Source organism: Saccopteryx leptura, chromosome 1, assembly GCF_036850995.1.
Source record: "Saccopteryx leptura isolate mSacLep1 chromosome 1, mSacLep1_pri_phased_curated, whole genome shotgun sequence".
Taxonomy (NCBI): Eukaryota; Metazoa; Chordata; class Mammalia; order Chiroptera; family Emballonuridae; genus Saccopteryx; species Saccopteryx leptura.
The window spans coordinates 7,948,970-7,959,617 of record NC_089503.1 but is presented as its reverse complement, the minus strand read 5'-3'; the positions used below and the strand labels follow the sequence as shown (position 1 = coordinate 7,959,617).

The 10,648-nt window shown below is 51.5% G+C and overlaps 1 protein-coding gene across 1 annotated transcript; it reads left to right on the top strand.

The window, feature by feature from the left end:
• The first annotated feature begins 2,705 nt into the window (after positions 1-2,705).
• On the top strand, positions 2,706-5,423 carry TIGD3 (tigger transposable element derived 3). Its single transcript, XM_066353733.1, has 2 exons — positions 2,706-2,804; positions 3,694-5,423. Exon 2 carries the CDS (start codon positions 3,709-3,711, stop codon positions 5,119-5,121), a length of 1,413 nt encoding a protein of 470 aa, XP_066209830.1. The 5' UTR covers positions 2,706-2,804; positions 3,694-3,708; the 3' UTR covers positions 5,122-5,423.
• Positions 5,424-10,648: the final 5,225 nt, after the last annotated feature.

Sequence of the window (10,648 nt, the reverse complement as noted above, 5' to 3'; positions counted from 1 at the left end):
AAAAATAGCTCTGTTGTGAGCATGGCCCAAGAGGGGAATTGCTGGGTGGATCCCAGTTGGAGGTGCATACGGGAGTCTATCTCACCTCTCTCTTGAAAAAAAGTAAAAAGTTTTTTAGTTAATACAAAATTTGGGTTGCCTGACCAGGCGGTGGCGCAGTGGATAGAGCGTCAGACTGGGATGCGGAAGACCCAGGTTCGAGACCCCAAGGTCGCCAACTTGAGTGTGGGCTCATCTGGTTTGAGCAAAAAAAAAAAAAATTCACCAGCTTGGACCCAAGGTCGCTGGCTCAAGCAAGGGGTTACTCGGTCTGCTGAAGGCCCACGGTCAAGGCACATATGAGAAAGCAATCAATGAACAACTAAGGTGTCGCATTGCGCAACGAAAAACTAATGATTGAGCCTGACCAGGCGGTGGCGCAGTGGATAGAGCGTCGACTGGGATGCGGAGGACCCGGGTTCGAGACCCCAAGGTCGCCAACCTGAGCACAGGCTCCTCTGGTTAGAGCAAAAGCTCACCAGCTTGGACCCAGGGTCGCTGGCTTGAGCAAGGGGTTACTCAGTCTGCTGTAGCCCCATGGTCAAGGCACATATGAGAAAGCATTCAATGAACAACTAAAGTGTTGCAATGCACAACGAAAAACTAGTGATTGATGCTTCTCATCTCTCCATTCCTGTCTGTCTGTCCCTGTCTATCCCTCTCACTGACTCTCTGTCTCTGTAAAAAAAAAAAAATGATTGATGCTTCTCATCTCTCTGTTCCTGTCTCTGTCCCTGTCCCTCACTCTGACTCTCTGTCTCTGTAAAAAAATAAAATAAATAAAAATAATTTTAAAAAATTTTGGGTAAAATCAACTTTAGCATCCTATTTCTGTATCTTCGTTGATTTGGAGGAAAGTGAGCTAAATTTGTGTATACAGGTAGTGACAGGTTTATAGCAGTTGACCTTGCAACTGTTACACTTAAACAGATCCAGAAGCCTATTATGTAAATATAAACGAGAATGACACAGGAAAACTAATGACATGATGGATGTGTGAAGGCTTTTTGTATGAATAATGAGCGTGAGAAGCACAGGTACTTCAACTTCTCGCAGTGTGCATTCACCTCATTGTGCACCACTGCAACCTTCCTCTGGGCGTGGTTATGTACACAAAAATGAGTTTTCTTCCCTGGAGCCAACTTTTTTTTTTTTTTTTTGTCAGAGAGAAGGATAGACAGGGACAGACAGACAGGAACAGAGATAACTTTTTCGTTGTACGTTGCAACACCTTAATTGTTCATTGATTGCTTTCTCATACGTGCCTTCGCAGACCGAGTAACCCCTATGCTTGAGCCAGCAAGCTTGGGCTCAAGCTGGTGAGCTTTTTGCTCAAACCAGATGAGCCCGCGCTCAAGCTGGTGACCTCGGGGTCTCGAACCTGGGTCCTTCCGCATCCCAGTCTGATGCTCTATCCACTGCATCACCACCTGGCCAGGCTGGACCCAACATTTTGACAACCTCCATAGTGGATCTTGAGTACTTCGCTTGAGTGTGTTTTGAAGTTACTAAATTTTGTAAACATTTGAATCATTCTGTCACCTAATGGAAGACAGTGGCCTGAGCCATTACCTTCAGTTAGTAAAAGCAAGTAGGGTGCTCTGGGTTGGGAATCGTGTTCGAGAAAAATGCCTCTGTCCTGCTGTCACAGGGAAGTAGTCCAGGAGTAGGGAGTCAAGCAGTGACCCTTGGTGGTTGAGTAGGCTGAAGGGCCAGAAAAGAAATGGGAAAAGAAAAAGAAATGCAACAATGAGAATGTTATGTAGCGGGCAGAAGAGGACATTTGGAAAGGGTTTGCAGGAGGGGATTACAATGGGACGCACAAAGATAGGGACAGGACTGAGGTGGGGAGGGAAGCCTGTTAGAAAGGCAGAGAGGTTGAGACTCAGGTAAGTGGCCCCGGCTTCCCAGTCAGCTCCAAGGTGATGAAGGAACGAGGCTGGCAAGCAGTGAAGTTGGGGGTTGGGAGCCCTGGCCCCTAGGTAGAGATGTCTACGTACTTGCATAGAACAGGCACCGGCATAACTGAAGGTTACTAAGGGAATGCTACTACACTTTGGATTGAGAAATTTGAACCTTGCCAACAGGTACTAAGACTAGTAAAAATTAGTCTTTACTCGCCCTAAATCAGAACTGGCCCCTAGCAAGTAGTCTCGGTAGCCGGGTTGCGATGTGAGGCCAGCGCTGTCCATGGTAACGGCTTTTGTGTAGCGTAACGCTTGCTTCCATTTTCTCAAAACCTCTTCGTGAGGGGCATTAGCCCTGTTTGGTAGATAAGGAAGCCGAGGCCTGTTAGGTCTTGGGACTCCAAGTCTGCTCTCCGGCCTCCACGCCGCCCGAGAGCCGAGTCCCAGCTGTTGGGAGTCTCCGCGAAGATTCCCTGGTCCTGGCTCCTGCTCGGCCTCACGGCGCTCTGGAAGCCCCGCTCCCCCGGGGGCTTGATGAACCGCCACTTCGGCGACGCCCAATGAGGCTCAGCGGGGGGCGGGACCGGTTGCCGCTAAGGGCCAATAGGATTGTCTCGGGGCGGGGCTGCGGCGGTGGGAGCCGAGCGGCCGCACCGCGGTCTTGCCAACCCGGAGAGAGCCGGGAGCGGGCGGCGCGCGCGAGGTGCTGCTGTGCGCGCGCCCGCCGCCCGCTGTCCGCGCAGCCCCTCAGCTCACTCCGCCCTCCGGGCAGTGGTGCCCGTCCCTTCCCTACGCCCCCGAACCGGGACTCGGGAGACGGGCCGGGGCAGGGCGGGAGCCGCGGGAGGAGCGCCAGAGGTGGGTACGGAGCGGGTGGCGGAGAGGCGGGGAGGCCCACGGGGAGCTCCCAGGTCTGCTCCGAGGACAGACCCCGCGTTGAGGTGGGCAGAGGCCGGCCAGGTGGCGGAGCCTGCGCCCTGATATCCCTCTCAGGCCATCACCTTCCCTGCTAGGGGCACCTCGCCCCTTGCGCTGTCCGTGGCCACCTCACCCCTCTTGCCCTTTGTCGCCTGTACACCTGCTTCTAGGTCCTGTGTTCCCATGGACTCTCCAGACCAGAGCCCCGCCCCGCCTACTTCCTCGGGACCTAGCACCAAATTCGATTCGCTCCTTTTCAGCCCATCTATCCCTTTGTCGTCTGTACACCTGTCACCTAACTCGGTTCATCCACTACACCTCCCCATCTTCCAATACCTTCAGCTAAATCCAGCCCATGTCGTCCTCCCCTCCTCCTCCCCTGATCCCTCCCGCAGCCCTAATTATCCCTACAACAGCCCCACTCAACCCCAGCCCCGTGTCCTTCCCGGCCCAAACTCTTTTGTCGTTTCTGCAGCTGTCCCCTCAGCTGTATTCAGCCTTTTCCAGTTATGCCAAACCCCAGCCAGCTCCCCTGTCCTTCTGACCAATGAGCCACCCCCTGCCCAGCTCTGTTCTGGCATTCCTCCAGATCAGTGCCCAGCCCACTGCTCATTCAGCCTAATCATTTCCCTTCTTCTTTCAGCCCAGCCCTCACCTCCTACCCAGGGTACTCTCTCACCCTTTCCAAGATGACCCAGTTTCTCCTGGTCTTTCCCACACGCCAGCCAATTTCCCTGTCCTCACAGATTCTCTTTTCCCTACTGTGCTCCTCTCCTGTGACACCTGGCCTCAGCCATCTGACCCCTGCTCGCTGTTTTCTCCCCCACAGGTGCCCTGGAAAGCCATGGAGCTGAGCAGCAAGAAGAAACTTCACGCCCTATCCCTGGCAGAGAAGATCCAGGTGCTGGAACTCCTGGATGAGTCCAAGATGTCCCAGTCTGAGGTGGCCCGGCGCTTCCAGGTCTCCCAGCCCCAGATCTCGCGCATCTGCAAGAATAAAGAGAAGCTGTTGGCAGACTGGTGCAGTGGCACGGCCAACAGGGAGCGCAAGCGCAAGCGGGAGTCCAAGTACAGTGGTATCGACGAGGCTCTGCTCTGCTGGTACCACATTGCCAGGGCCAAGGCGTGGGATGTGACAGGGCCCATGCTGCTCCACAAAGCCAAGGAGCTGGCTGACATCATGCGCCAGGATTTTGTGCCCAGCATCGGCTGGCTGGTCCGCTGGAAGCGCCGAAACAATGTGGGCTTTGGGGCCCGCCATGTACTCGCACCTCCGTTCCCCCCTGAACCACCTCCCCCAGGCTTCCCGGCCCGGACCCCACTGCCTCTTTCCCTTAAAGACTTCTCCCCAGAGGATGTTTTTGGCTGTGCTGAAGTGCCCTTGCTGTATCGGGCCGTGCCCAGAAGAGAGGGTTCAGGTGATCAAGTGCAGGTGCTGCTGTGTGCCAACAGCAGGGGCACAGAGAAACGGCAGGTACTGGTCAGTGGGCTCCAGGCTGCACCAAGGTGCTTCTTTGGGGTCAGCACTGAGGCTCTGCCTGCCTCCTACTACCCTGAGCTGGGCATCCCCTGGTCAGAGTGGCTGGCACAGTTTGACCAGGATATGGGGAGGCAGGGCCGACAGGTAGCGTTGCTGCTGGCTGCCCAGGTGGTGGAGGAGTTAGCAGGCCTGCCTGGGCTCTGCCACGTGAGGCTCCTGCCTCTCTCCGCCACTAGCACCACAACTTCCCTGCCCGGTTCTGTGGTCCGGGCCTTTAAGGCCCATTACCGGCACCGTCTGTTGGGCAAGCTGGCAGCTGTCCAGAGTGAGACGGCTGGCAGTTCGCTGGCTGAGGCCGGTGCAGGCATCACAGTGCTGGACACTATGCACATGATGGCAGCGGCCTGGGCCAAGGTGCCTCCCCAGTTCATTGTAAGCAGCTTCATTCAGGAAGGGCTGGCTCCCTGCAAAATGCCCCTGTCCCCAGACAAAGCCTCTGAGATGCCGCCAGTGCCCTGTGGGCTAAGTCTTGAGGAGTTTTCCCGCTTTGTGGACCTGGAAAGTGAGGAGCCTGTGTCTGGAGTGTGCAAAGAGGAAATGGGTCCTAAAGATGAGGAGGCTGGTGAGGACTGCTTTGAGCCCCTGCCCACCAAAGCGGACGCCCTCCGGGCCCTGGGCACACTGAGGAGGTGGTTTGAGTGCAATGGCACCTCCCCTGAGCTATTTGAAAAGTTCTATGCCTGTGAGGAGGAGGTTGAGCGGCTCTGCTGCCTGTGAAGGGCCCTCGCTGCTAGCCAGCGCCCCTCCTCTCGTTTCCCATGGAAACGCCCTCTCGCAGAAGGCAGATTGGAGGCTGGTCTCTTTCCCGTGGAAATGGAGATTTTGTGGAAGCTGTAGAAGGGAGACAGTTGGGAGACCAAGTCTAAGCTCTGAACAAACGTTATCCAAGCCCGGAGAAGGGGGCTTCAAGGGGGATATTAGGGGGTGTGAAGCTAGGCTAGGTAGTTTCTGAACCTCTAGGGAGGCTGGGACTTGGGAAGGTGGAACTTGAACTTGACAGACAAGCCAATGCCTTGAACTCTGTTCAAAACAATTCTGCTTCTGAAAATAAAGATTTTAATCAGAAAAGAGCGATGTAATTTTCAAGGGAGAAGAGTGGAAACTTTCAACTCCTATTTTTAACTTGATTGATTACTGAGAGTTGCTGCCACACAGTTGTCTGACATGTCTGCGGTAACCATAGGGACCTCTTCTTCTAGAATTCCGGCAGGAAGGACTCCCAGGGCCTGGGGACTCCTCGTCAGCTACCTGACAAATCCCAAATATTGTCTTGAATGTTCTGCTGCTCTGTGACTTTCACTCTCAGGTTGTGGGAGGGGTGGTCATGTTAGGAAGGCTAGGGACTTTTCAGGGAAAGAGAAAGGAGACAGAATTTGGAATAGTCTTTGGCTTTTTTTTGTTTTTGTTTTTGTTTTGTTGTTGTTGTTTATTTGATCATTTGACAACATCTCTTCAGCATGGCTTGTGTGACGAGGTTGCAAAGATGTTGTCCTCCCGGGCAGGACCCTGCAGACAATGACAGTGGAGTGAGATTATGAGCAAGGTGCTGTGGCTCCGTGGGGCCTGGGAGACTCCTGGAGAAGGTGAGTTCTGAGCGCAGCTTGCAGGACAGACAGGAGTGGGAAGGATAGTCCCGGCCACAGGTGGCAGGTATAGAGCCAGGCATTCCTGCCGGGGCCACGAGGAGGACCCAGGAGCAAGAGGAGCCATTAGCCCCCCCCAAATGTGGTGGTGAGATGCCCCAAAGGATTTCAGTCAGAACAGGACAGGTCATTTGAGGGGTTCTAGAAACCTGAGACATGCGTGGTGGGTCAAAGATGTGGCACCTAGAGGCAGAGAGATGAGACTCGGACAGGTCCGGAGATAGTGAAGCCTGGGCCAGATCTTGGGAGTAGGATGGGAAGAGGATGGTTTTACCCGGGAAGGATATGAGCTTTGGGTGCGGACGGACTCTGGCTGGTGAGAAGTCTGGCTCTAGGCCCAAATCCTCCATGTTCAGGCTGACCACACGCAGTGGCAGGCCAGTGTGCAGCATAGTGGAGGGCATTGCAGTCAAAGACTCAAGCCAGCCAGGTCAGTCTCTGCTCATACCTGCATTCATAGCTCAGCTGCCTTCTCACAGGGCCTGCAGCTCAAGCACTTCCTAGGTGCCTCTGCTAAGATGCTTCCTCTACTTTCTCCACTTTGATGCAGTACCTTTTATTCCTAGTCCTTCTCTCTATCTCTTTCCCCATCCATGGTCCATAAAGAGGCAGGAACCTTTTATTCAAGGGGCTCCTGACAGTGAGACAATTCCTGGTCTGCCTGGCATGTCATCTGACCCTCACCCACTGCTCTTTCATTGGGGAAAATGGGATACTGGGCAGCTGGCCACTCCATCTGCCTCTTGCTTGCACTGTCACAGTAAGTGAATAAAACCTGATTGATACTTTCAGTGTGACTCGCCCTAACTGACCACTTCAACACCTGACAGCTGGACAATGATAACAACTCACTTTCAAAAAGTTCTGAGGCCACCTGTTGGCCTGCCTTTTCTAGCCTAACATTTCAAATCATTTAGCCTTCCCTCACAGATTCTCTGTTTTCTCCCCTGTATTCATTTACATTGTCCTTTTTCTGAAATCATCCCCGTTCTGACATATCTTTTTAAATGCTGAAACCAAAATTACACAATCTCTAAAGGCTTGACCAAAGCAACAGAGAAGGGACAAATTAGCTCTCTTTTCTCAGCTGTCATATTTCTGTTAGAACAGAATCATGTAACAGCATTTTATTGCAGGCTTCTTCCCAGAGTTTTTTTTTTAAGCCACAAGTAATCTCTCCCTTTCTTGCATTGTTATCATGTATCCACTTTGCTTATCTGTAGGTGACTCTGGTGGCTCATGCAAGCAATGTTTACTAAATGTCTTGCTTGTGCGGCAGGCCCTGTTCTAGGACCCTAAGCTAGTGCCAAACAAGAAAGAGAGAATCTCTTACTTTCTAGTAGAGAGAGAGAGAAAGGTGCACAGGTAAACAAACAACTGCAGTAATTTTAGATAATGATGAGCGCCAAAATGAAAATAAAATAATAATACCATAGAGTGACTGTGAATGAGGAATCAGGGAAATGACGTTTGGGCTAAGTCATAAAGCTTGAGCGTGGGATTAAGCGTGGACTTGAGCGTGGCTTGAGTGTGGGATTATAGACATGACCCTATGGTCACTGGCTTGAACCCAAAGGACTTGAGCCCAAAGGTCTCTGGCTTGAGCCCAAGGTCATTGGCTTGAAGCCCAAGGTTGCTGGCTAGAGTAAGAAGTCACTCTCTCTGCTGTAGCCCCCTGGTCAAGGCACATATGAGAAAGCAATCAATGAACAACTAAGATGCCACAACAAAGAATTGATGCTTCTCATCTCTCTCCTTTCCTGTCTGTCCCTATCTGTCCCTCTCTCTGTTTCTGTCACACACACACACACACACACACACACACACACACACACACACACACAAAATAAATAAGAAAAAGAAAAGGAAACACTCATTCTCCTCTGCAAAGGGAACAAATATCTTAGGTACAAATATCTAAGGTCGGAAACAGCTTAACAGGTATAAGAAACAGGAAGGTGTCCCTGTGGCTGAAAGTGAGAGAGGGCCAAGAAGAGGAGGGGAGGGTGAGGAATTGGTCCAGAGCCTTTGAGCGGACAGTGTTTACATTTCTTTTTTTTTTTTCTTTTTTACAGAGACAGAGAGAGTCAGAGAGAGGGATAGACAGGAACAGACAGGAACGGAGAGATGAGAAGCATCAATCATTAGTTTTTTTCGTTGCTCATTGCAACACCTTAGTTGTTCATTGATTGCTTCCTCATATGTGCCTTGACCATGGGCCTTCAGCAGACCAAGTAACCCCTTGCCCGAGCCAGCAACCTTGGGTCCAAGCCGGTGAGCTTTTGTTCAAACCAGATGAGCCTGTGCTCAAGCTGGCGACCTCGGGGTCTCGAACCTGGATCCTCGGCATTCCAGTCTAACGCTCTATCCATTCCGCCACCGCCTGGTCAGGCTACATTTCATTTTAAGTGAGACAGGAGCTGTTATTTTGGATGAGGGGGGTGGGGGGGCAGAGGAGGAGGCAGAAAAAGGAGGAACATAAAACATGTTTTATGTTTTAAAAAAATCTAATCCCTGTTGTGTGAAAAACATGGGGAGGTGGGGAGCAAAAGCAGAAACCAGAAAACCAAGTTAGGAAGCTACTGAGTTGGGACTGAGAAGGCATACCAGGCTCCAGGGCAGCAAAAATAAGACACAGTTCCTGTTCCCAGGTGCTCACGAACTAGAGGGAGAAATAGCAAGTGGTGGACAATATAGGTCAGTCATGAGTATTAACTTCTGCCTGGATAGGGCACAGGGTATGAAGGAGTGAGAGGGAACGAAGAGGACTATTCCCAACAGATTGAACTTTTTAAAAATCAGGTCAGGTAGTCCTACCCAATTTTGCAGATATTGCCACATGCAAAGTAAAGGGTGTCAAAAATTATGTACATTGGCCCTGGCTGGTTGGCTCAGTGGATAGAGCATCGGCCCAGCATGCACATGTCCCGGGTTTGATCTCTGGTCAGGGCACACAAGAGAAGTGACCATCTGCTTCTCTTCCCCTCTCCCTTCCTCTTCCCCTCCTCTGCTTCTCTTCCCCTCCCTCACTTTCTCTTCCTCTCCCACAGCCAGTAGCTCTGTTGGTCCCAGAATCAATCCCAGGCACTGAGCATAGCTTGGTTGATTCAAGCATCAGCCCCCAGATGGAGGTTGCTGGGAGGATCCTGTTCAGGGCACATGTGGGAGTCTATCTCCCCTCCTCTCACTTAAAAAAAAATTATGTACATTATTTCAGTTTTTTACAAGCCTGCATAGAACACCTTCTATATTCAGAAGGCATACCAGGCTCCAGGGCAGCAAAAAGAAGACACAGTTCCTGTTCCCAGGTGCTCACGAACTAGAGGGAGAAATAGCAAGTGGTGGACAATACAGGTCAGTCATGAGTATTAACCAAATTTATACATATTTATAAAGTGTTTCCTACCTACCAGGCACTATTTTATTTTATTATTATTATTTTATTTTATTTGTATTTTTCTGAAGTGAGAAGCAAGAGGAAGGCAGAGAGACAGACTCCCACATGCGCCCAACCAGGATCCACCTGCATACCCACCAGGGGGCGATGTTCTGCCCATCTGGGGCATTGCTCCGCTGCAACTGGAGCCATTCTAGCTCCTGAGGCGGAGGCCATGAAGCCGTCCTCAGCGTCTGGGCCAACTCTGCTCCAATGAAGCCTTTGCTGTGGGAAGGGAAGAAAGAGATAGAGAGGAAGGAGAGGGGGAAGGGTGGAGAAGCAGATGGGCACTTCTCCTGTGTGCCCTGACCGGGAATCAAACCCAGGACTTCCACATGCCAGGCTGACGCTCTATCACTGAGCCAACTGGCCAGGGTCCTGCCAGGCACTATTTTAAATACTGTACCTATATTAGATAGCATTGTCATTCTCAGTCTTGAGACAAGAGGAAATGCATGCAGAGAGCCCAAAGGCAGAAATGTGTCCCTGTCGTTTTATAGCTTTGTATTGCACTCAAATTTCTTCCTATCTACCTTCCAGCTCTCTTCTGCTGTGACAGTTCTTTGGGATTTTTCCCCCTAAATATATATATAATGATTTTTTTTTTTTGTATTTTTCTGAAGCTGGAAACGGGGAGAGACAGTCAGACAGACTCCCGTATGCGCCCGACCGGGATTCACCCAGCACGCCCACCAGGGGGCGATGCTCTGCCCATCCGGGGTGTCGCTCTGTTGCGACCAGAGCCACTCTAGCTCCTGGGGCAGAGGCCAAGGAGCCATCCCCAGCACCCGGACCATCTTTGTTCCAATGGAGCCTCGGCTGTGGGAGGGGAAGAGAGAGACAGAGAGGAAGGAGAGGGGGAGGGGTGGAGAAGCAGATGGGCGCATCTCCTGTGTGCCCTGGCCGGGAATCGAACCCGGGACTTCTGCACGCCAGGTCGACGCTCTACCACTGAGCCAACCAGCCAGGGCCTATAATGATTTTTAAAAAATATTTATTTTTATTAACTTTAGAGAGAGGAAGGGAGAGAGCAGGAGGGATACAGGAACATCTGTTTCTGTTTGTGCTCTGACCAGGGATTGAACAAGCAACATCTGTACTTCAGGAAAATGCTCTAACCAAGTAATCTAGCCTGGGCCATAATGATTTTTATACTGTCTTGTTT